Genomic DNA, 25,665 nt, shown 5'->3' with positions numbered 1-25,665 from the left:
TGAAAAATAAATTTTGTAATCTCTCCAATTAAACTAATGACTTCATTAATGTTGGGACTGGGTGAAAACAAATATACCACTTTAAGTAATTACATTTTATTTAATAATAGAGAATAATAAAAAGGATTGAAGCTGGTCAAGCAGGAACCAGTTGTCAGGCTAGAAGGACCCATTATGCCAACACAGATCAGGTGACCTTCCAAGGTCATCAGGATAATGGCCAAATAACCGCTGACTTAGAAAGATGGGTGAGTGAAGATTGAAACCTACACAGGCAAACCTCTAGAAAGCTTTGATTCTGTATACTTCAGTAGACAAAACTCTGGTGTGTATATGATTTCATTCTTCTCTGAAATAATAATAATAATAAATAATCTTGCTAAGCTATGTCTGGGAACCTTCCGTTAAGTAAACTAATTCCTGAATAAAGATTAGCTATCAAAGTGAGTAAGACAGTTGCATCTGAGGACTAAGCATAACTGAGCTATCTAAAACAGATACAAATGGTACTGTACATGAGCAAGGTTTAGCCTGTGGGAAATGCTCCATCCTATTGATTATGGAATATTTTTGGTTTATCTGGTAGGACTGGGCATCAGGAGATTGTGTTTCCTATTACAATATGTTCGTAAGTTAGTGCTGGGGGACTATTTGATTTATAATAAGGTCTTATTTACACTTTATACTCTATACTGTTCAGCATTTATATTAAACCATGTAGACTATTTAGAGCTTTGGTCTGGGTTACCATCAGTATGCTTCTATTGCCCAGCTCTGCTGCTTTTTGCTATCTAACTTTACTGTTCCTGAATGTTATCTAAGTTTGATATTGGGCTGAATGAAAGAGACCAAACTGAAATTAGAATAGCTACAATATATAGGAAAATAGAATTGGTAATTGGAGTTTAACCTGTTCTGAATGGGGTTTTCTGAATTTTTCCTTGGAATTTTTCCTTCACTTTCTCACTATCTCATAACCTCAGCAGTCATTGGCTACATAGCACAGCTATGCAAAGGATGACATTTGAATCTATCTTGGTAGCTAGACCCTTCACACACACTCCAGATTTAGTCAGATATTATCAATATCTTAGTTATGCCCTGAATTAAGTGCAATGTGCTTTATGTGGAACTTCCTTGAAAAGCATTTAGCAGTTCCAAGTGGTACAAAATTTGACATTTAGCCTCTAGATTGGTATAAGATACAGAAATTATATGATACATGTATTGAAATGTGTGCACTAGTTACTGGTTGTTTATAGTCGTAATTTAATGCACATCTTAATTTCTATCCAGGCAGTTTTTGGCATCTCACACTAACCCATATAATATTGCTGCTCTGTGAATTGCACGTTTGCAAGTTTGCCTTTCACCCATTGTTTCTGCTCAACCCACCAGATCTAGCAAAGAGGGCAGACTCTTAAGGGAGAGGACATGATTTGTGTCCCTTCTATTAAATAATGTCTTAGTGCAAAAGCTTCCCCCAGAAATCTAGATATCCCTAACAAAATTGGCCTTTCCCCAAGGCATTTGGACCAGGATATAGGACAAGCCCTTTTATTTATATAATTGGTAAGGGTCATTTATCCAGAGTGTCATAGATTATTGGTTTAATTGTTGGATTTTAAACATTGTATACTGTCCAGAATCACTGTTGTGGGATGGGTGGCCTGAAAATGTTGCCTTTCTTTTTTATTAAAACATTAATTAAAACATTATTGGAAATGACATTCAAACAGTAACTCTACTTAGTATGTTCCATGTTTATTTTATCTGAAACATTAATAAATCACTGCACTGTCCCTCAGATGTTTGAGATAATATACAAAATGAAAGAGAACAAAATTAGACTAAAATGAAAACATTATCATAATAAAATTAAAATAAGAAAGTAGTGTTTAGAACAAAGAGACTTCAACAGAATATCATAATCTTTATTGGCATTTGAAGCACAAAAAAGGAAATTATTCCCTATGACAGGAATTACACAAAAAGGATATTTATTAGCAACTCCTGACTATATGCAAAATCACACAACTGAAAATTAGTGATTTTTCTGCAACTTCAGTTATAGGGTATCTGCATCATGACAAGGAAACATTTTCTGGCATTGAAGTCTATTTTAATTACTGATTTCCCTTCAGTTCTCATTTCTTTATCATACATATTATTATGAACCCTGAAAGAAAAAAAACTACTGGAAAAGAATAATCAGATGTTCACTTCTAGGAAAACATGAATGAAGTCAAATATGCATGTCCCAGGAAAACAATTATGATAAATGAATGAATATCTAGTAAAACTGTCCAGTTTATCCACTTGCTGATCTGTTGTTCTGCTTCAGTAATTTCTGCATGTCACTCATTTGGGGGGCAGGATATTTCAACTTGAAAACCCTTCAAAAAAGAAGGCTACAGAGGTTATCAAGGTGAAAGGTAAAAAGCATTGAAAAACTGTAGAAATTTTAGTGCTCCTTACATCTTCAATCCCCCAAAATATTGAACATAATTTTTGAACTGATCTAAATGAGTTCCTTTGCAGGATACATAATGGAAGGGAAGTTGCTTTTATGAAAAAGTATGTAGCTTCTAGGGTTTATGTTAGGGCACCATGATCAAGCAATAGTATTATGTTGTTGGGGTTTGTTAAAATCAATATTACTACTAAAATGTTGGAGAAAGGAAAAAAAAGAGGATGCAAAGGGGAAGTTAATAAAGAAAGAGCCAATAGCTCTAGATTGTCTCAATAGTACTATGCTACTAATATATAAAAATGTAATTGCATTGCATTTTAAAAACAGTTACAAGAGTATCACACAAAGACCAAAATGTGACTATGTTGAACTCTTCTAGATTGTCATGTCTATTCACTATTTAATTAACTTTTGTCATGAATGTCCCTCATAATTCTTTTTGCTAAACTTAAACCAACTTTCAGTTCATTTTCTTGATCCATTTAGCAGGTACTTTCTGTATTTTCTCTATTCCATCTTGCCGAAGGAGAGAAATGCAGTTGAATATAATTCCACGGTGTTATCTCCTGCACATTGAGCAAATTTGGGGGTGAGAGTAAGTAGAGTAAGTGAACCTTGTAACTGAAAAGACGGCAATAAGGGCAGATGCCATTCCGTCTCCAGTTGCTCCAAATTACTTACAAAAGGAAATCCACATCTGGGATGGTCAGAGCTTGTCCATAGAGACAATCTTAATAGGGACAAAGACAAGGTACATTATCTTGATACTTTGCCTACATGGAAACACACTATTTTATAGGGCATTACCAGTGGTGGGATTCAAATATGTGAACAACTGGTTCTCTTTGTGGATGCCACTTCCAGAAGTCCATTCTGGGCTTGGGCAACAAAAAATTAGCTACCAGTTCTGTCGAACTGGTGTGAGCTGGCTGAATCCCACCACTAGGCATTACTATCTGACATTTGTAAGTGTTGGATGAGAGTTTGGGTGGAAAGACAAAGATATCAGTATGCAAAAAGAAAGGCACATGGGCACTTACCAGTTTCTTACCAAAGGGGGGGAAAATCAAATATAGTTTGTTTGGACTATCCAGTGCTTTTTTTGTAAAAGAAAAAGGTGCCGGAACTCACACATGTCATACAACCCGCCTTGCCTACTCTACAAGGTTCCATCCAAAAAAGGTGCCGGAACTCCGTTCTGAGCGTTCTATGAGGAAAAAAGCCCCGGGCCTATCTATATCCACCCTAAAATCTTTCACTGCCTTGGTGTCTCCCAAAAAACAATTCTGTAGGGGATCTACGGAGTTCTCACTAAGAATTTTCAGTAGCCCAACTGTGTTTATAGTTTCCATAATTCATTCAGAATAAGAGAGGCAGTAATGTTAAATCAAGTTATAACTGAGACATACATACATCAGCATTTGCCTTGGTGATGGAGGTTTGATTTTGTTGTTTATGACCCTTCTTTTAGTACAAAGTCCCCTTATGCAGCACTTCAATCAATAGTCTCCAGTGCAATGGCTCATGCTATATAATGTTCTTAGACTGGGTAGGGTGAATTTCATAATACCCAAGAATTGAATTGTAATTATACTGCTTAGGCCATGGAGGCCCTACCACATCACCTTGTAAAGATCAGGATTCACAATTGCATCTCACCATCTTTGCTCTTCAATACAACAAGAGCAACCAAGAAAGGAATAAGGCAGATGGGGGTTATGATGAGAGCCAGCAAAATATTTTCAGGAGGGTCCTGGAGAGGTCGATTCTTCAGGGTGCAATTGTGGAAGTAGTTATGGTGACTGATGATGATGTATTCCTCAGCCATGGAATTGGGGTAATCAAGCTCCAGTTTATCAGCTTCACTTTCCAAGCATTTTCTCAGGTGACTGTATGGCCTATAAAGATAACCAAGAGCCAAGGAAATAAAATAAGAAGGTAGAAGCAGAATTAATAGTGTAAGCAAGATGCCCAGAAAAAAAGTTGGTCCATTCAGACCTACTCTCCAAAATTAGAGAACAAGAAATAGTTGCATACACATGAGTGAACATATACAGGCATGCAGCCCCCGTGCTTATACATGTTCTCTTATCTAAAGTAAGAAACAAGAAAACATACTGATCAAATATGTTTATTCTAACAAGTATAATAACAGAATTTTTCTAAGTCTTATCCATGTCTAAGGAGCGGCCATCTGAGACAATTTCTCAAGTTATTTTCTTGGGCCAGACTCAAGATCTTTTATCTGACTGTTGCCTCGGTGGGAGCTCTTTCTCCTGTCCTTTGAAGCTGTTCCCTCTGCTCTGAAAATCAACCAGCATTAGCTAGCAATGCTAACATAAGCATCCAGTCCAAATACCTGGGAGAGGAGCCAGGTCTTCAATCTTTACAAAAAGCTAACAAGGTTAGGGCCATTCAAATATCCAGAAGGGTGCTGTTCCACAGAACAGCTGCTGCCACAGAGAATTCATGATCCCAGGTCCAACAAGATGACATTATTTATTGCTTATGTTTTTAATATGAGTCAGGACAGGTTTTTTGAGTTTTAAAGAATATTTCTAAAATATTCAGATTTCAATAAAATTCAGAATTTCAGCTTACAATTTCCTCTTTTGGGGGAGGGTCCCTCAAATTGCCTCCACACATCTACTTGCCAGAAATTATGGTTATTATTTTGTTTTACCCAATGTCACATGATCTACAGTTACAACTTGCTCCATATTGTAAAACCATGTTACTTTTTAGGATTATAATTTTCAAAATAATGAAAACATGCTTAGTTCTTTTGGCCCTAAGGAATCAACCAGAGCAATGGAGAGCATCCCAAGGAAAAAGATAGTTTTAAATTGCAGTAAACATCAGCCCCATGAGGCAAAAAGTAAACTACTCCATGGTAGGTACTTCAGCTTCCATTAAACTTATTTTAGAAGCCAATATTTCATCTTTTCTCAAGCAAAAGGTGAAAAACAAAGCTTGTACCAAAAAGGAGCCAGACTTGGATAGGCTTGGCTTAGTCTTAGAAAAAATCCTTTTTACCACTCATTTTGAATGGAACAAAGATAACCAAGAACATCTGTGAGACCAGAAAAAAAAAGGGGACAGAACAGGTGTCAGCCTCTCATGTAGACCAGACAGGAAACATGAGCAGATGAACTAACTTTATTGTGTTAATACAATAAAGTAAGACTACATTAACACAATCTTCCAAGTCTGAAAGTACCCGTTTCCCACTGCCTTTTTTTTTAATTGCTGGATTAAGTAAGGCACATCTTTTCTATGATCCCTTCTCTGTCTATTGCTCAGTTGTGGGCTCCTCTCTCTTTTATCTGATTGTTCCCTAAGCAGCACTTCTTTCCCTCATCTTCCAAGGTCAGTCTCACATTTCATTATTGCATGGCTATCTAATCTCACTAATTTCAGTTAAACCTAATTATGATTAATTTAGCCTGAATGCCACCAATTAATTCTGAAACAACTTTTTTTACAAAAATAGTGTACAAATATCTGAAATAAGAAAATATAGTACTTTACAGGTAGTCTGTCTTTAATGATTATAACTTGGATTGGAAATTTGGCCATTAAGTGAAATGGTTGCCAAGTGACACTATGACTGTGCTTATAATCTTACTTCAACTTTCCTTTTAACTGTGAAGGTCATAAATATGAGGATTGCTCATAAAGTTACATTTTTATCACTGTAACAAATGTAAATGGCTATTAATCGAGGCACTTCTAAATGAGACTATCTGTACAGTATAATTTAAGAAAAGTATCTCCATATTCTTCTGACACAGATAATATGATACATTATGGTAAAATCATACAACATGCTTCCTCATTTAAATCTCAAGTGGCATGCCTACCCTTTCCCATGGTCAGTAAAAGGTGAAACTCTGAAATACCTGCGAATAGTCCTCCACTCACACCAATATATTGTACTGATATTGGCCATCTGCTCAGCAAACAAATCCCAACACTGTCTGGTAAAGTATTGGTATGCCAAATCTAGAATGAAAAATAAAATGTAAGAAATTACCCTGAGGTATGAATGGTTGGGTACTGGAGAAAGATAGGAAGAAATTTACCTAGGTCATCTACTGCCAGAAGTCTCTGAGGAATGGAGAAAGGTGTTTAGAAGAAGTTCTGATCTATTCCCCCATCAGAACTAACAAACTATTACCAAGTTCCCCTTCTGATTTGACTCAGGCAAGAAGGATTACTTAACCTCATTTCATATTTGTCTTTACAAACACTAAAGGCCATATATTATTTTATTTCACAGACAGCACACATTTCTACAAAATATTTGGAAGCAAACTAATTGAGCATATATATTTTTTTACTTGAAAAAAAGTTAAAAAATAGTCTTGAATAATGGTTGCCATTCCATTCCTCTCCTTTCTGGTGATGGGGAAAATCTGAAGTTTTAACACATTTATTGCTTAAGATCATATTGAAAGCTTGAGTTAAAACTGAAAAGAATCTTTTCAGTTTTAACTCAAGCTTTCAAAATGATCTTAAGCAATAAATGTGTTAGAACTTCAGATTTTCCCCAGATCACCAGAAAGGGGAGGAATGGAATGGCAACCATTATTCAAGACTGAATATGGTTGGATGATGGTAACAACTTGTTAAGGAATTTTATTTGTGCAGAGGTCTCCTTGTGCTAACAAAGAGTTGCACAGACAAGGAATGGTACTGAGTAGAAAAAGTCACACAAGAATACACTGAGTTATAAAAACAAAAAGTAGTTTACTTTTGAGGTGGTGTAAGAACAAAAATGCACAGTCAAAAATAAACAGTCCAAGTCACAAAGTCTTCTTACCGGTTCAGAGGTCAATACACAGTTCAGGTTACAACAGTAGTAAACCAACAGCAGAGCAAAAACAGTAACAGTAGAGATCAGTGAATTCAGAGAGAGAGAGAAGCTACGTTCCTAGCTTCCTCTTATGGCCATGAGAACACTTACACACCCATTGGCCAATTAGCATCTTAAAGACATAGTATTATGGTTAATATATTTTCAACCCAACATTGTAGGCTAACACCATATGCCTAACATTCTCCCCTTTGGGTAGAATAATATATAACTCTTACAATCTTATGCACATTCTTTCACAATTAGCATTGTGTTTCACAGCACTTTGTACCTTCGTAAAGTGGTCTGCAATATTTACATCAGATGAACAATACTCTAGCTGTATTAATTTATCTTTGACACATTGTCTGACATTTAAATAACGAAGATCAGTATGTTTAGATCTTGTTCTTACTGCAGCATTATTAGCCATCTTTATTGCAGCTTGATTGTCCTCATACACAATAAATGGATCATTTACATTTAAACCCATATCTAACAATAATTGTTTGTACACTAGCAGTTCTGTACATAACACTGATAGACATGAAAATTCAGCCTCCATTGTAGACAAGCTTATGTGTTTTTGTCTAATAGATTTCCATCCAATCAAAGAATCACCCAACATTATAGCCAACCCTGAGGTAGATTTACGAGTGTTTGTATCAGAGGCAAAACTCGCATCTGCATATGCTGTAAGGATTAACTCACGATTTGGCTCTAAATATAACGAGTAGTGAATAGTTTGCTTCAAATACCTTAATACTCGTTTAGCTGATTGCCAATGTCTAACAGTTGGATTATTGTTGTACCTGGCTAATTGATTTACACAGTAAGAAATATCAGGCCTAGTCCAATTACTCAGATACATAAGACTTCCTATCAAAGATTGGTACATAGCCTTATCAAATACAGGACTCTCAACATTAGTGTCCTTAAAATCCATAGCCATCGGAGTTTTTGCTGGTTTACACATTTCCATATTGTATCTCTTTAATAACTGAGATATTTTACTGGCTTGCGAAATCTTAAAACCCCTATTCGTTTTCACAATATCTAACCCCAAATAGTGGCTAATTTTCCCAAGATTTCTAATTGTGAATTTATTTTCCAATCTTGAAATGATAGTTTGTGCTTCTAACTCAGTTTTTGTTATGATTGCTATATCATCTGTGAATAATAAAAGAAAAGATAATGCTCCATTGTGTTCTCTTCTAAACAAACAAGGATCAGCATTACTGGCTACAAAACCTAATGCACTTAACTCATTAACTAAACATTTGTTCCACTCATAGCCTGATTGTTTCAATCCATAGAGGCTTTTCTTTAATTCCCAACAATCATGGTCTCTATCATTGGTCAATCCTGGTGGTATTCTTAAATAAATAGTATGTTGCAATGGAGCATGTAAATATGCAGTTTCAACATCTACATGATTAACCATATATTGGTTTTTAGCCGCCCATACTAAAGCTGCTCTTAAAGTAGTTGACCTTAGACTGGGTGCAAATACTTCGTCATAATCCTCAGTAGTTTGGGCAAAACCTTGTGCAACCAAACGTGCCTTATGGGTTATAGTTCCATCTACACCCTTCTTTATTTTATATATCCATTTACAACCTATAGCTTGCTCACCAGGTGGCAGTTTTGCTTTCACATAAACCTTAAGATCCCGCAAAGAGTTCAACTCCCTGTTCATTGCAGCTTTCCATGATGCCTGTTCCTTTTCAGGATACATCCTGATCTCATCATAGTTAGATGGCTCTACACTAACTTGACATACTATACTAGCTTCATAGCGATCAGGTGGATGTCTAATGCGCGTTGAACGCCAAGGAATTACAGGGCTTTGAATTTCTGACTCCTCTCCTTCCTCTGATTCATCTTTAATCTCCCCTATCTCCTCTTCATCTTTTACAGGAGATGTATTATCATTACTACTTACATTATCAGAGGAGTCCTCAAACACTAGAGGATCAGTATTAACAGTTTCTTGCTCTAACCTATCCCAACCAACGTGCTCAAGGAATTTTGCACTCGCACTATTATATACATTAGTTGTGCCTCGTTCCCAGAAACGATAGGATCTATGGTTAGCTTCATAACCTACGAAGTATAATTGCCTAGCCCTATGTTGGCCTTTACTCCTGAGTTGTGCAGGAATGTGGACCCAAGCTGGGGTGCCAAACGTGTGCAGGTAATCAAGGTTTGGTCTTCTACCATGCCATATAGTATATGGTATTTTACCAGTAGAAGTATTAACAACTATATTCAGAACATGGTTTGCACATTTTGCTGCCTCCCCCCACAGTCTATCTGTTAAGCCAGAATCTCTTAACATAGTTCTCATCATGGCTTGTAACGTTTGCCCACGTCTCTCAACAAATGCATTATGTTGAGGCCTATATGGCGCTGAACGTTTATGCTCAATGCCAGCAGATTCTAACATATCAACAAAACGCTTATTTGTAAATTCAGTACCATTATCAGTAACTATGCACTGAACCTTTCTCTTTGTTTTTCTCTCCACAAACTTCAGCCAGTTTGCAAATTGTTGAAAAGTGTCTGCCTTTGACTTAAGCAGATAACAAAAACCATAACGAGAGTAATGGTCCAAGATACTTAAAATATAACATGATCCTCCTAAACTTGGTTTCATGGGTCCAATTAAGTCAGCAAACACAACTTCCAAAGGAACAGTTGTTTTGAAGCCGTTTATCCTGTTTGCCGGACTTGCCTTACTCTTTTCCTGATTACAGGCATTGCAATTCAAATACTTACTACATGGCTTCAGTTTAAGTCCGTCTACTAACTCAACTGTTTTACGTAGTGAGTTAAAGTTTATATGCCCTAACCGCCTATGCAATAAATGTATACACTCATCATGTGGCTTCTTGTTCTCACATATTGAGTTAGCTTTAACTGTACTAACCTGGTTACTTGTGAGAACGAATAAACCATTTTTCAAATTAGCAGTTACACAGGTTCCATTCCTCTCAATAGTGCATTGCTCCCCTCTGAATGTTACCACAAACCCAACCTTAACCAATTCCCTTACAGATAACAGGTTGAATCTTAGTTTAGGTATATATAACATAGGTAACTGTTCATCAATGCATGGACAATAGGAATTACCTTCACCAGAGGCCTTCATCCTCCAACCGTTGGCTAGTGAAACATATTGGTTGCTGTTTTTCATATTAATAAACCTATCCTTCACTTTAGTAATGCTTTGTGAAGCCCCACTATCAACAACCCACAATTCATTGTTTCTGGATGTTGATTCATCAGAAATAGCCAAACCAATGCCCTTCTTAGCCTTTCCACTGCTATTTACATTCTGTTTTCTACCCTTTCTACAGAATTTGGCTATATGCCCTCTAGCCCCACAAGAAAAACATTTCTTGACGTTGTAAGCAGTGGTGAATGGCTGCTCCTCTCGTGGCTGTGTCTCTCTCAGCTGGTCTCTGTCACGCCTCCTTCTGGACTCTTCCAGCAGTCTCCCAGTAATGTTAGTCAATGTCAGTTCCTCTCTGGTCAGGACTTCCAAAGAAGAAACATACCCATCATAACTCTCATCCAAAGATGACAGAATAATGTAGACCTGATGCATCTCTGAAAAAATCAGCTCCTTTTCATGAAGCTCTTGAAAAGCTGCCTTCATGTAATTTAAATGGGTCAGCATATCTCCATTCTTCTGCAGACGAGCCCTAAACAGCTTACGTGTAAGGTGTATATGTGCACCCACACTGTCTCGAACATAAAGCCTTCGCAAAACATCCCAACACCTAGCAGCAGACTCCTCACCACGAATATGGACAAGCTGCTGGTCATTCAGTGTTAGTCCAATAATGCAAAGAGCTTTCTCATTTCTACGTTTAAAGTTGTCTAACTTCTTTACATCCTCTTCATCATCTGGATCCCAAGCAGTAGTATCTGGTGGGTTATTTACAACAGCCCATAGTCCTTCCTTGCGCAAAAGCAAGCAGCATTTCGTGGACCAGGAAACATAGTTTGTCCCATCCAACCGGGTTATCCAGGAGATGCCTGACAACAGGTCCTGTGCCATTTTACACCAAAAATAACTAACACAAACTCAGCTAGGAATACTGTGTGTACTAACTCTCAGTACATGCCTGGGCCCATAACCAGTGTTAAGGAATTTTATTTGTGCAGAGGTCTCCTTGTGCTAACAAAGAGTTGCACAGACAAGGAATGGTACTGAGTAGAAAAAGTCACACAAGAATACACTGAGTTATAAAAACAAAAAGTAGTTTACTTTTGAGGTGGTGTAAGAACAAAAATGCACAGTCAAAAATAAACAGTCCAAGTCACAAAGTCTTCTTACCGGTTCAGAGGTCAATACACAGTTCAGGTTACAACAGTAGTAAACCAACAGCAGAGCAAAAACAGTAACAGTAGAGATCAGTGAATTCAGAGAGAGAGAGAAGCTACGTTCCTAGCTTCCTCTTATGGCCATGAGAACACTTACACACCCATTGGCCAATTAGCATCTTAAAGACATAGTATTATGGTTAATATATTTTCAACCCAACATTGTAGGCTAACACCATATGCCTAACACAACTGCAGAAAAGCAGGAAAAGAATGATGATAAAATTCCCTTGATACATTTTAATGAATTCTTAAGGAAATAACTCTATGGCTTGGGAGCTGGCATTTAAGGGAATCATAGGAAGAATATGTTGAGGAAAAATTCTGACATTGGGAGAAATCTAGTATCAGATTTCCCCCTTTATTTTGTTGCCACTGTCTAAGTATTTTTTTTCTGAGAACAGCACCCGCAAACTCAGCATTACAGTATTTTTTTTTTAATTCCATTTATATCCCGCCCTTCTCCGAAGACTCAGGGTGGCTTACAAGCTTAGCAGTAGCCTTCATTCTATGTATATGCCTGCTTATTAGGGCTTTCACACACACCACAAGCGTCATTATTACAAAGTCAGCTTAATTGCCCCCAACAATCTGGGTCTGTATTGTTCTGTCCCTTTTATATACTGTATGTGCAGTTGACATCAAGACACATGTAGAAAGGGTAGAGTTGGCATTGCTTCAGCATAGTTCTGCTTTTGTCATTTGCTCCCTTTGAGAGGCCTCTTGTTGTTGTTAGCTGCGAAGTCGTGTCCGACCCATCGCGACCCTATGGACAATGTTCCTCCAGGCCTTCCTATCCTCTACCATCTTCTGGAGTCCATTTAAGCTCACACCTACTGCTTCAGTGACTCCATCCAGCCACCTCATTCTCTGTCGTCCCCTTCTTCTATTGCCCTCAATCTTTCCCAGCATGAGGCTCTTCTCCAGTGAGTCCTTCCTTCTCATTAGGTGGCCAAAGTATTTGAGTTTTAGCTTCAGAATCTGGCCTTCTAAAGTGTAGTCAGGGTTGATCTCCTCTAGGACTGACCGGTTTGATCGCCTTGCAGTCCAAGGGATTTGCAGGAGTCTTCTCCAACACCATAGTTCAAAGGCCTCAATTCTTTGGCGCTCAGCCTTTCTTATGGTCTAACTTTCACTGCCATACATTGCAACTGGAAAGACCATAGCCTAGACTATACGCACTTTTGTTGACAGGGTGATGTCTCTGCTTTTTAGTGTGCTGTCTAGATTTGCCATGGCTTTCCTCCCGAGGAGCAAGCATCTTTTAATTTCTTGGCTACAGTCCCTATCTGCTGTGATCTTGGAGCCCAGGAAAATAAAATCTGTCACTACCTCCATTTCTTCCCCATCTATTTGCCAGGAATTGAGAGGGCTGGATGCCATGATCTTTGTTTTCTTAATGTTACGTTTCAACCCAACTTTTGCACTCTCCTTCTTCACCCGCAACAAGAGGCTCTTTAGTTCTTCTTCACTTTCTGCCATTAGAGTGGTGTCATCTGCATATCTTAGGTTGTTGATATTTCTCCCGGTAATCTTAATTCCAACTTTTGATTCATCTAGCCCTGCCTTTCTCATCATGTGCTCTGCATATAAGTTAAATAGGCATGGTGACAGTATACAGCCTTGCCGGACTCCTTTCCCAATTTTGAACCAATCAGTGGTTCCGTGTCCAGTTCTCACTGTTGCTTCTTGGCCCACATATAGGTTTCTCAAGAGATAAATAAGATGGCTTGGTACTCACATCTCTTTAAGAACTTGCCACAGTTTGTTGTGATCCACACAATCAAAAGCTTTAGCATAGTCAATGAAGCAGAAGTAGATGTTTTTCTGGAACTCCCTAGCTTTCTCCATGATCCAGCGTATGTTGGCAATTTGATCTCTAGTTCCTCTGCCTCTTTGAAATCCTGCCTGTACTTCTGGTAGTTCTCGATCCACATACTACTGGAGTCTAGCTTGTAGGATTTTAAGCATAACTTTACTAGCGTGAGAAATGAGTGCAATGGTGCGATAGTTTGAACATTCTTTGGCACTGCCTTTCTTTGGAATTGGAATGTAAACTGATCTTTTCCAATCCTGTGACCACTGTTGAGTTTTCCAAATTTGCTGGCAAATTGAGCGTAGCACTTTTACTGCATCGTCTTTTAAGATTTTGAATAGCTCAGCTGGAATACTGTCACCTCCACTAGCTTTGTTGTTGCTCAGCTTTTCTAAGGCCCACTTCACTTCACATTCTAGGATGTTTGGCTCGAGGTCAGTGACCACCTCATCGTGATTATCAGGGATGTTAAGCTCATTCTTGTATAGTTCTTCTGTGTAATTTTGCCACCTCTTCTTAATCTCTTCTGCCTCTATTAGGTCCCTGCCATTTTGGTCCTTTATCATGCCCATTTTTGCATGAAATGTTCCTTTCATCTCTCCAATTTTCTTGAAAAGATATCTGGTCCTCCCTATTCTATTGTTTTCTTCTATTTCTTTGCACTGTTCATTTAAGAAAGCATTCTTATCTCTTCTAGCTATTCTCTGGAATTCTGCATTCAATTGGGTGTATCTTTCTTTTTCTCCCTTGACTTTCGCTTCCCTTCTTTCCTCAACTATTTCCAAAGCCTCCTCAGACATTTTGCTTTGGGATGGTTTTAGTTGCTACCTCTTGTATAATGTTGTGAACCTCTCTCCATAGTTCTTCAGGCACTCTGTCTATCAGATCTAATTCCTTAAATCTATTTGTCACCTCTACTGTATATTCAACAGGGATATGATTTAACTCATACCTGAGTGGCCTAGTGCTTTTCCTTACTTTCTTCAGTTTAAGCTTAAACTTTGCAATGAGAAGCTCGTGGTCTGAGCCACAGTCAGCTCCTGGTCTTGTTTTTACTGACTGTATAGAGCTTCTCCATCTTTGGCTGCAGAGCATATAGTCAATCTGATTTCTGTGTTGACCATCTGGTGATGTCCATGTGTAGAGCCGTCTCTTGGGTTGTTGGAAAAGAGGAAAAGGTTGTTTGCTATGACCATCATATTCTCTTGACAAAATTCTATCAGCCTGTGCCCTGCTTCATTTTGCACTCCAAGGCCAAACTTGCCTGTTATTCCGGTTATCTTTTGGCTTCCTACTTTAGCATTCCAATCCCCCATGATGATAAAGACATCATTTTTTGGTGTTAGTTCTATAAGGTGCTGTAGGGCTTCATAGAACCGGTCAATTTCATCCTCTTCTGCACCGGTGGTTGTGGCATAGACTTGGACTACTGTGGTATTGAATGGTTTGCCTTGGATTCGAACTGAGATCATTCTGTCATTTTGGAGACTGTATCCCAGTATTGCTTTTCCTACTCTTTTATTGACTATGAAGGCTACTCCATTTCTTCTGAGGGATTCTTGCCTGCAGTAATATACCTGAGGGTCATCTGAATTAAATTCACCCATTCCTGTCCATTTTAGTTCACTGATACCTAAGATGTCGATGTTCAGTCTTGTCATCTCTTGTTTGACTACGTCCAGCTTTCCTTGATTCATGGATCTTACATTCCAGGTTCCTATGGAGAAAAAATCTTTACAGCATTGGACTTTCCTTTCACCACCAGACACATCCACAGCTGAGCGTCCTTTCGGCTTTGGTCCAGTCGCTTCATTCTTTCTGGCGCTACTAGTACTAGCCCTCTGCTCTTCCCCAGTAGCATATTGGACGCCTTCCGACCTGAGGGGCTCATCTTCCAGCATCATATCGTTTTGCCTTTTGGTATTGTCCATAGGGTTTTCATGGCAAAGATACTGGAGTGGGTTGCCATTTCTTTCTCCAGTGGATCACATTTTGTCAGAACTCTCTGCTATGACCTTTCCATCTTGGGTGGCCCTGCATGGCATAGCTCATAGCTTCATTGAATTATGCAAGCCCCTTCACCACAACAAGGCAGTAATTCATGAAGGGGGAGAGGCCTCTGGGCATGGCCATTGTCAATATTTTCTCATTCCTTTGCATTTGTACCGGCAAGCCAGGATACTCAGAACATCCCATCCCTTAACATCGGGGACAAGTTACTACCCCCTGTTGATAGGGCCCGCAACCTGGGTGTCCTCCTAGACTCGCAGCTCTCCCTGGAAGATCACATAGGAGCGGTGACCAAGGGGGCCTTCTCCCGGGTTCGACTAGTTCGCCAACTACGGCCTTATCTGGACCTGGATGCCTTACATACAGTCACCCATGCCCTTGTGACCTCTCGCCTAGACTACTGTAACGCTCTCTACATGGGGCTGCCCTTGAGATCCACTCGGAAGCTTCAACTGGTGCAAAGTGCAGCGGCACGGACACTCTTGGGAGCCTCCTGATACTCCCATATCACACCTCTCCTCCGTGCGCTGCACTGGCTTCCGGTTGCCTTCCGTGTGAAGTTCAAGGTGCTAACAATGACATACAAAGCCCTACATGGCATGGGTCCGGACTACCTACGGGAGCACCTTCTGCCAATGTCTGCACCCCACCGTCCTGTGCGCTCCCACAGAGAGGGCCTCCTCAGGGTGCCACCGCTCAAGGAATGTCGGCTGGTGGCCCCCAGGGGGAGGGCATTCTCAGTGGGTGCGCCAGCACTCTGGAACTGCTTGCCAACCAAAATCCGGATGGCCCCCGACCTCCGCACCTTCCGGCGCGACTTAAAAACTTAACTGTTCCAGCAGTCCGGCCTGGCCTGATAGCTCTAATTGGGGTCCCAGTTTGTTTTTACTATTGTTTTTCACTATTGTTCAATCTGTATACCTACCTTACTCTGTACACTGCCCCGAGTCCCTCGGGAGAAGGGCGGTTTATAAAAACAAATAAATAAATAAATTTCATAATTATGATTATAACCTCAAAATTCAAAGGCATTTTGTTTGCATCTCAGGGAAGTTCTATCAGCTTCAGGTTCCTGTAGATTCTTAGAAAGAAATTAACATGCCCAGTGTTGGGAGGCAAATTGTTTCAAATAATTTAAAATACTTTATAAAAAGAAACAATGATATGTGAAGACATTTGCAAATTTCCCAATACCCAATGTATTATGTAAATACTTCCCTCCCATTAGGTACAATATGAGGACTATCACATGTGGTAGATGTTGAAATGAGACCATTTCTCTTAAAGCCATCCTGCTCATTCCTTCTTTTAAATGCTGGAACTGCATAAGCTATAACTGTCATATACTTTCTAAATGAATGTACTTCTGTCCATGTAGAATAGAAGAAATTGCCAGCACTGAAATAAGATTCAGTATACTGCTCTACCAGCTTCTGGACATGAACGAAGGAAGAAGAAAATCAGCACAAATTAAGCTACATGTGTAAACCCATGGTTTCTCTGAAAATGATAATTTTTGTTTTATCTTTAAGATGCCAAGATATTAACAGAATTCCCATCACAACTGCCACTTTATCAGAAGGATCCCACATGCATTAAATTAAATGTCTATCTAGCCCAGCATCTTGCTTTTTCAAACACAAGAAAGCCCCTATATGTAGAACAAGACAGCTCACTCTGATAGTCATCAGCGTGTTGCTTCTGATCTTGGATGAAGTAAGCAACCTACCATGATAAATAACCATGATTAATAGCTGTTTAAAGCCTCATCTTTCTGAATATTTCTGAAAGTGATTCAGGTTAGTGCCCATTGGCACATTTAGTAGTTGCAGATTTCTTAGTTCAGCCCTGTGCTATCTAAAATAAGCACAGTTATCTAAATAAAATTCATTTGTCCTGAATCTTCCTCCATTCTATGTCATAGAATAAACATGGATTCTAGCACTCTAAGAAAACCTTTATCCAAATTCTTACTATCAACTCACCCAGTTTCATTTTTACCTTACCTTTAATTTCCTGACGTGTAAGATTTAGAGTTTTGAAAGAGAAGGTAGAATTTTTGGGAGATACTGTTGTCCCAGAATAAGCATGAAGTGTAACAACCACTACAATTGAGAGAAAATGGAGAGAATGTAAAAATAACCTAAGGAAAAAAAATAGCTAAGACAAAATTAGAATTAAGGAGCTGTCCAGACTTACTGAAATCATTATTGGGGGAGGGTGCAGAAAATCCTATTAAAAGTTCAAATTCATGTTTATGAGTTCCAAACTCAAAAACAAGTTTGGAATTTTCAGTTAGGGTAAAAATGGGCAGCGGAATCCCACCCCAGAGCAAACACTAACCATCCTCTCTCCTCTACTTGAGATAGCCTTTACTTCAATTTGCCTTTGTTGTTGGATGTCATTGTATGATTTTAACTCCAAATCCTCAGTCAATATCTTCATTAAAATAGCTTAACATACATTAGGCACAATTATGTCCAGTTTTCTAAGACTGTGCCCTTAATTAATCAAGATAATGCCATAAAAAGGGGGAAAGGAAAGTGGGTCAGAAAGCACATTTAATACTGACCTTTTGAGGTATGCATTGTTGGAGTTATATAATAAAGTAGAGGAGGAGATGCAGAATCAAATAAACTATATTATACCAAGTAGATTTTCAAAAATTATGGGTTTTCCCCCCAAAAAAGATAAGATGTAACCAGCATTCTATATGTTGTATGCCTTTCTCCACTCTTTTTTAAGCCCCAGACAACATTGTCCTTAACATATATTTCAAAATGTTGAACTTATTTGTTATGATTTTGAACATATTGGTCCTAATAAAGATGTACCTAACTCTGTTTGAGAGCTTTGTCAGTGGGCCAAAATAGTTTGCTTTGTTCTATATTACTTAAACCACTGACTTTTGCCCCCGCTGGGACACAGACAACTGAATAGCAAGATCTTGTGTTAAGTGGTTCTGTATAAATCTATAAAATGTATTTATTTGCTGTTTTTCAGTGAATGCATTCTTCCCACAGTAATGTGTAGCAGTTGTCAGATTTGAAACTATGAAGATATCTTCTTATTGGTTTGGAGCAAAGGTATTCTCCTTGAAGAATATCATTTGCATTACTTCTTTGTGCTATTCTGAACATATCAGTTCTACAAGCAAAATACATCTGACATCTATTCTAGTATGGATCCCATAGGTTGATATCTGAGAACAATTAGGAGAATCAGTAAATGCACCAGTATGCTAGGAAAGTGCATATCCTGCACAATGTTAAACCATTTTTAACAGGAAAGTAAAAAAAAAAGATGCCTCCATACATGGAAGGCTACACTAAAGCAAGCTATCTATTTTTTTTCTTTTCTGAAATCATTGCAAGCAAAAAGAAAAGAAGAAAAAAGAGATACAAATATTTCACAAGACCCTCTGATTTATTCCCCCTTTAGCCAGGATCAGAATGCAAGTCGCTTCACAAATTCTGCCAAAGTCTTAATACAGCTTGGATACAGAGCACTTTGTTCTGTCAAAGGCTGAGAGGGATGGAGGAGTATAAGCCAAACTGAAGGGAGGGACAAGAGGGCATCTCAGTCCTTAGGATCTTATATCTGTAAAATACCCTCATTGGTTCTTTCAGGCAGTTTTAAAAAAATACTGGTGGTGTGGGATCAGGGAAAATAATGGTGGAATAAGTAAATAAATTGGGTGGGGCACATGCAGAGAGCAGAAGGCAGGGCTAGTCCTACAGTATGTGGACCATTCAGGTAAGAAGCAGGATTCCTAATCCAATCATCCCCTCGGCATTCCCTAAAATGTCGTTCCAACCTGTCCAAGATGAACTGTCTGGGTGTGGACCCTCATTGTCTTTGCCAGTCCAGAGACCAAACCTACCATGAGCTGTCCAGTGCCTCACTGCCCCAAGCATCCTGTGCCATATCTTACCCAACCTGGAGAACCACTTACCTGTGGAAACCAGCAAAAGTAGTCTCAAGAGCAGAGCTTGGCCATCCATCTTGTACAGCCTGCCACTCTGAAGCATAGGCAGTCTGCTTCTCTCCTGTGACCAGCTTGAGATTTGAATCAGAATAACAGGAAGCACCTCCTTTCCTCTTGCAGGGCTAGTAGTGAGAGTGCAGGAGACATGTGAAAAATGAGATTCAGGAGCAAGCCCGGCTCCCGGCTCCCGGGGGCTTTGCTTCAGTGAGACTAACTTCTCCTTCCCAGTTCCCCACCCATTCAGAATTACCAGAACCTCTGCAACCCTGGGACGGCCACCTCAGGTCACCCTGCCTGCCAGCAACAGAGTGCCGTTCACAGCCCTGCAGCTTTACAAGGCCCAGGGTGCCTCAACTTGGCAATTTTTTATTCTCTCAGTCAACTTGGTTGTGAAATCCAAGAGAAAGCTCCAAATGGGCAGTCAGGGCAGAGGGAAGAGCAGGGAACGTCAAGCAGTTGGAAGCAGACACTGCCTCTCTCCCTGTGCAAAATCAGACCAGGACAGACAGCCCTAAGGCAGTGTTAACATCTGCACTGCTTAACTAACTTATGTATTAGCAAGAATTAAAAGATGCCATTAAGAAAAACTGCAAAAATGTACTTCAACGTAAACATTAAGAGAGAGAGAAAGGGACTAGGTCCTGACCAGGAGGGGAGAGTGAGGAAGAGAAGGATTCTCTCTGTATATATCTAACAACTGGTGGAAGGAGGGAGGAAGATGCTATAGGTAGCCATTTGGGTATTTTGGCATAAATACATAACAGTATGGTGAAATGCTCACTGGTATAATGACTTACTGAATAATTTCAGGCCCCGAGTCCCTTTATGGATGGCATATAAATTTAATCAATAAAATAAATAATTTCAGAGCAGCAAAATACCCCCAACATCTTTTTTTTTATCATGGTGATCGAAATTGGATGCAGTATTCCAAGTGTGGACTTACCAGTGCATATAAAGTATGAACACTTCACATGATCTTGATTCAGTGGTGGGATTCAGCCAGTTCGCACCAGTTCGGCAGAACCAGTAGCTAATTTTTTGTTGCCCAGGCCCAGAATGGTCTTCTGGAAGCGGCATCCACAAAGAGAACTGGTTGTTCACATATTTGAATCCCACCACTGTCTTGATTTTATCCTTCTGTTGGTGCATCCTAAGATGCATTGGCTTTTTTGGCAGTTGCAGCACATTGCTGGCTCATATTTAAGTGGCTGTTTATAAGACAGTCACCTTTCTGGCTCTGTGGACAGGCGGTAATGCTAGCAGCAGCAGAGCAGCGGTGGCAGTGAGGGTGCCTAAGTGTGAGACCTTATTTTTCTCACCACTGAATTGCATTTTGTTGGATAGGGCCCAGGTTTCAAGTCTGTCAAGATCCTTTTGGATCTTGAGCTTATCTCCTAAAGTTTTGGCTATTATCCCCAGTTTGGTGTCATCTTCAAATTTGATGCGTTCCTTCTATCCCCTTGTCTAAATTATTTATGAAAATTTTGAAGACAGAAGACAGAATCTTGGGGTATTTCACTGTTACTTCCCTCCATGTAGATGTAGTTCCACCAAGGGCTACAAGCTGTGTGTAATTGGTCAGCCAGTTAAGAATCCATTTGGTGTATGTGATGCTGTCTATTCCACATAGGCTGTATTTCATTAGTTTTATTTATTTTTTTTAAAAAAAGGAATCCTTTTCTACAAAATGATCCTTATTTCCAATAACAAGCTTATCATGAAAACAGCACCAGTTGATTACATTTTATTCCTGTATTGCTAATGCCATTTCCTATGGTTAAAAGGCAGAACTGCCTGTAGTGAAATTAATGAACATTGGTGGTGGTAGTGGTGAGCAAAAGAAGGTATAAATCATGGGGATCTTAGTTCTGTTTTTGATAATGTCTTGACATATACTATTCCATAGTATTTTTCTCTGGGGAAACTTTGACATATGAACTTACCTGGTCCCAGGTCTTATTGGTTTCTACAGCCTGGCAAAATCTGTGCCAGTTAGAACAATTCTCTAAGATTAATTTGACAGAGGATTTTCCTTATATTTTTGACAGCGCTCCTTTAAATAGATACTTGGAAATCAATATATGTGTATGAGAGCGTGTGTGTGTATATACCCACGCACAAATACATGAGAGAAAGAGAGAGAGAGAGTGCGTGTGTCACTAACATAAAAGCACATGATTTTTTAAAAATCATTCTTCCAGAGTTAGCCAAGCAGACATTAATCAAGAACACTTGTTTTGAGGGTTCAAAACTTTATTCACTTTCACTATAAAACATCACATACAGAACAATGACTAAATGACTAATGATTTCTTTTTGAATTAACATTGAATATACATAAACCATCTATTCTATTACAGTTCTTTCCAAATAATGCTGGGCTTCCCTCCCATGATTTTCAGTTTTATTTCATATTGGGAGAGTAAATAATCTTTATAAGTTGATAGTTTGGTCAAGACTAATGACAATTTTTTGGCTCTCTTCTCACTTTTTAATGATTTTTTCACCCCAAATCCTGGATATCATTAGCCCAGCTGTTGACTCCAACAAAACTCATGATCTTCGCATTTTGATACAAGGCTGCATGTCAAGATAATATTCCAATAATTTGAACAACATCTCCACCCATCTGGGCATTCCTCCACCCTTAAGCAGCTATCAGAATTAATCCAAGTCATGTTGTATCTGCTTCAAGACTTAGGCCCTGCTGCCTGATAAAATAATTTATCTAACTCCTTTGCAGGTCTGGCTCAACCATGAAATCTGTAACCCAGAAATATCCCCTAATTAGAGGGCTATTTGCCACCATCATGATCCTTTGCATAGATGGCTCTTATTTGGACCCTGTCAACCAGCCACCCATCATAGAATTCTACCACCACTTAATGCTATGTATCTGCAGGAGAAAAAGACACCACCAGTTTTCCAGAATGTATTGGGCCTAGACTCTGATACCAATGGCCAGATATTCCCATATCAGCCTACTTTCATCTCCCAATCTTTTAGTGGTTTAAAAGGTAAAGGTTCCCCCGCACATGCGTGCTAGTCGTTTCCAAATCTAGGGGCCAGTGCTCATCTCCGTTTCAAAGCCAAAGAGCCAGCGCTTGTCCGAGGACGTCTCCGTGGTCATGTGGCCGGCATGACTAGACGCCAAAGGCACACGGAACGCTGTTACCTTCCCACCGTAGTGGTCCCTATTTTTCTACTTGCATTTTTATCTGCTTTCGAACTGCTAGGTTGGCAGAAGCTTGGACGAGTAACAGGCGCTCACTCTGTTACGTGGCACTCGGGATTCGACCCGCCAAACTGCCGACCTTCTGATCGACAAGCTCAGCGTCCTAACCCACTGAGCCACCGCGTCCCCTAGTGGTTTGCTGTCACATAAAAAATTAAGCAGAAGAGACATGATGATTTCCTATCACAGGACTCTTCAAACTTGGCTCTTTTATGACTTGTGGACGTCAACACCCAGAATTCCCCAGCCAGCATGCCTGGCTGAGGAATTCTGGGAATTGAAGTCCACAAGTCATAAAAGGGCCAGGTTTGAAGAGCCCTGTCCTATCATAACAGACTATAATGGCTACTTATTTATTTATTTATTTATTTTTGGGACTTATATGCTGCCCTATCTCCCGAAGGACTCAGGGTGGCTAACAACAATAAAACACAATAATACAAATGTTAAAAAAGATTAAACTAACAAGCCCCAATGATAAAATGATAAAATATTAAAAATATTCTATTTAAAAATCCCTATTGTCAGTCCAGGTCAACCTGGTGGAAGAGAAATGTTTTAAGGCCGCGACGAAAGGACTGGATATCCGGGGCCATCCGGAGCTCAAGGGGAAGTTGGTTCCACAGGGCTGGCGCTCCCACAGAGAAGGCCCTCCCCCTGGGGGTCGCCAGCCGACATTGTCTAGCCGACGGCACCCTGAGAAGGCCCTCCCTGTGTGAGCGCACCAGGCGATGGGAGGTCGTTCCAGGCAGCAGACGGTCGTGCAAATATCCCGGGCCTAAGCCATGTAGGGCTTTATAGGCTTTCTGTTTTTGTGTATTTATTAGGTAGACTATGTTGTCTAAAAGGCTTCTGGCTTGGATATCACTCCTGAGCCTTGCTTACTTTCACCTTTAGCTTCCTCATAGATATATCATCATGATGATGATATTTTAATAAAGTGATTTTGAATAAAGCCCATACTGTAGAAGCTTCTTTGGGATTTTAAGAAATGTTTTCCTGGCTATAGCCAAGTAAGAGAAAACAGAGACCCCCCTCTACCACGTATCCCGAAGATCCAAGAAAACCATGCAGTACTGAATGCTTTCTCCTAAAAAGGTTTCTAGGGAAGAGCAAGTTAACATCTTTTATTGGTAAATGTATTCAGTCTTTTTGTTTCAGAGGGCAGAGTTTGGAGTATTTGTTTCAAATATTGCTCTTTGCTTCAGTCAACCTAGCCTCTAATTTAATGTTTAACTAGTTCATCACCTTCTAGAGTTACCGTACTTCACAGTCTTAAACTCTACAGTATTTTACTGGGAAGCCTTAATTGCAGTTGCCTCTAAATCATCCAAATATGATAATTTAATAGAACTTAACCCACAAACCACTCCGCAGACCTATTACAGAGACAAAGCTCCAAAGCTGGGTGCAGTTCTTTAGACGGTAGCATACATGCTCTTAGCTTCAACCCAGCTTAGTGCTGTTTTCCCAGCTTGGGCCTCTTTAAATGGATGTATCACATCATGCAGGTTTTGGACCAAATCCAAGAGAGAACCAAGCAAAATAGAATGCTGCCTCTTGAAACCAGGCACAGCAGCTGTATCCAAGGTTGATTTTTGTAAGCTCCTTGCCCTTTCCCTTCCATGTATGACCACCCACTGACATTATCAGCCCACCTTCGTCTCCCTAAGCTCTGTACATTCACTGAACAAGGAGATGTCTTTTCCCCCTCCCTCCCTCCTATACTCAGGGCCACACATCTGGAACAGATCATTTCCTGACAGAGGCCTGGCTTATCCCTACCAATGCCATTTGCTGAGGTCATGATGACTGGATCCAAGGCCTTAGTCGAGCAGCCTGTGTGTGCTCAGTTGCCATAAACACAGCCACTGAGTCAGAATATCTTAGAATTTGTGAAACCAGTTAGCCCTAACCAGCTATTTCTGGCAACTGCTGTTGGATCTGCAGACTGCCATGCAGCATTTGTTTGCTTTTTAAAAAAATGGACATATAAAAAAATTGTGAACACACTTAGCACAAATGTTCTGAACAGTTGGCAGTGAGAAGCTAATTAAACTAATTATTTGAAATCCATTAATTCAATCACTGAGCCCAGAATGTACCTTGCAGATAATCCATATCTCACAGGTGATCATAAATAAGGGCTATGTGGCTATATCATAAAGCAAAATAAAATCACAGAAACTCAATATGATAAATCAAGTTCTACTTACTCCGTCTCATCGAAGAAGTAAACACTATTTATAATATCATTCATTTTGATAACTCAGCTTGCTGGATCTCATAAAGACGGGCTTTGTCTTGCTCCTTGTCCTAGTTTCTCACTTCTGAAATAAAAATCAAGAAATTTCTGGCTTGCTTATTTATTTATTAAAAGGTTATGGCCATCTAGTTCACATATAATAATAATTCTAGATAGCTCACAATATTTTAAAAACCCCAGCAAATAAACAATGCCACCCATACACAAAGCAGCATACTCCCCACTATGACACCATGATATTTATCATTTCCTCAGTCAGTGGCTCCTCTTCATTCTAGCTCAATGGCTGGGGAAAGAGCTATATTTTCATAGCCATCAAAAAAGGCTAAAAGGGTAGAAGGCTTCCAGACCTGAAGTGGGTGGCTATTTCAAAGGACCAGGGCAACCAAGGAAAAGGGAGTATGAGATCTCAGCATAAGGCAAAATTTAAAGGAAAAGATTTGCAGCGCTCACTTTCTGATATCAGATATCCTCAGGGACCTGTATGTTTAGAACTCTAAAGGTAATAGCCAATCCCCTGAATTGCACCTGAAAAGACACTGGGAATGAGTGCAGCTCATATAGCAAGCAGTGCAACATAGGCAAGCTAAAGGAGCACAGAACTGCTGTGCTGCCACATTG

At 39.5% G+C, this 25,665-nt stretch overlaps 1 protein-coding gene across 1 annotated transcript in view; it reads right to left on the bottom strand.

The window, feature by feature from the left end:
* Positions 1-1,798: 1,798 nt before the first annotated feature.
* The window catches only part of RAMP2 (receptor activity modifying protein 2), a 64,120-nt gene continuing 40,253 nt past the window's right edge, over positions 1,799-25,665 (bottom strand). The window contains exons 2-6 of the mRNA XM_083376330.1: positions 24,995-25,108; positions 19,508-19,662; positions 17,559-17,657; positions 6,376-6,478; positions 1,799-4,371 (exon numbers count right to left, since the gene is read on the bottom strand). Coding sequence (XP_083232456.1) covers positions 4,116-4,371; positions 6,376-6,478; positions 17,559-17,657; positions 19,508-19,662; positions 24,995-25,038 — 657 coding nt within the window. The 5' untranslated portion in view covers positions 25,039-25,108 and the 3' untranslated portion in view covers positions 1,799-4,115. The remainder of the gene's footprint in view (positions 4,372-6,375; positions 6,479-17,558; positions 17,658-19,507; positions 19,663-24,994; positions 25,109-25,665) is intronic.

The sequence above is a fragment of the Vipera ursinii genome, assembly GCF_947247035.1.
Source record: "Vipera ursinii genome assembly, chromosome: Z".
Taxonomy (NCBI): Eukaryota; Metazoa; Chordata; class Lepidosauria; order Squamata; family Viperidae; genus Vipera; species Vipera ursinii.
The sequence above is the reverse complement of the archived record's forward strand: the minus strand, read 5'-3'. Positions and strand labels throughout refer to the sequence as shown.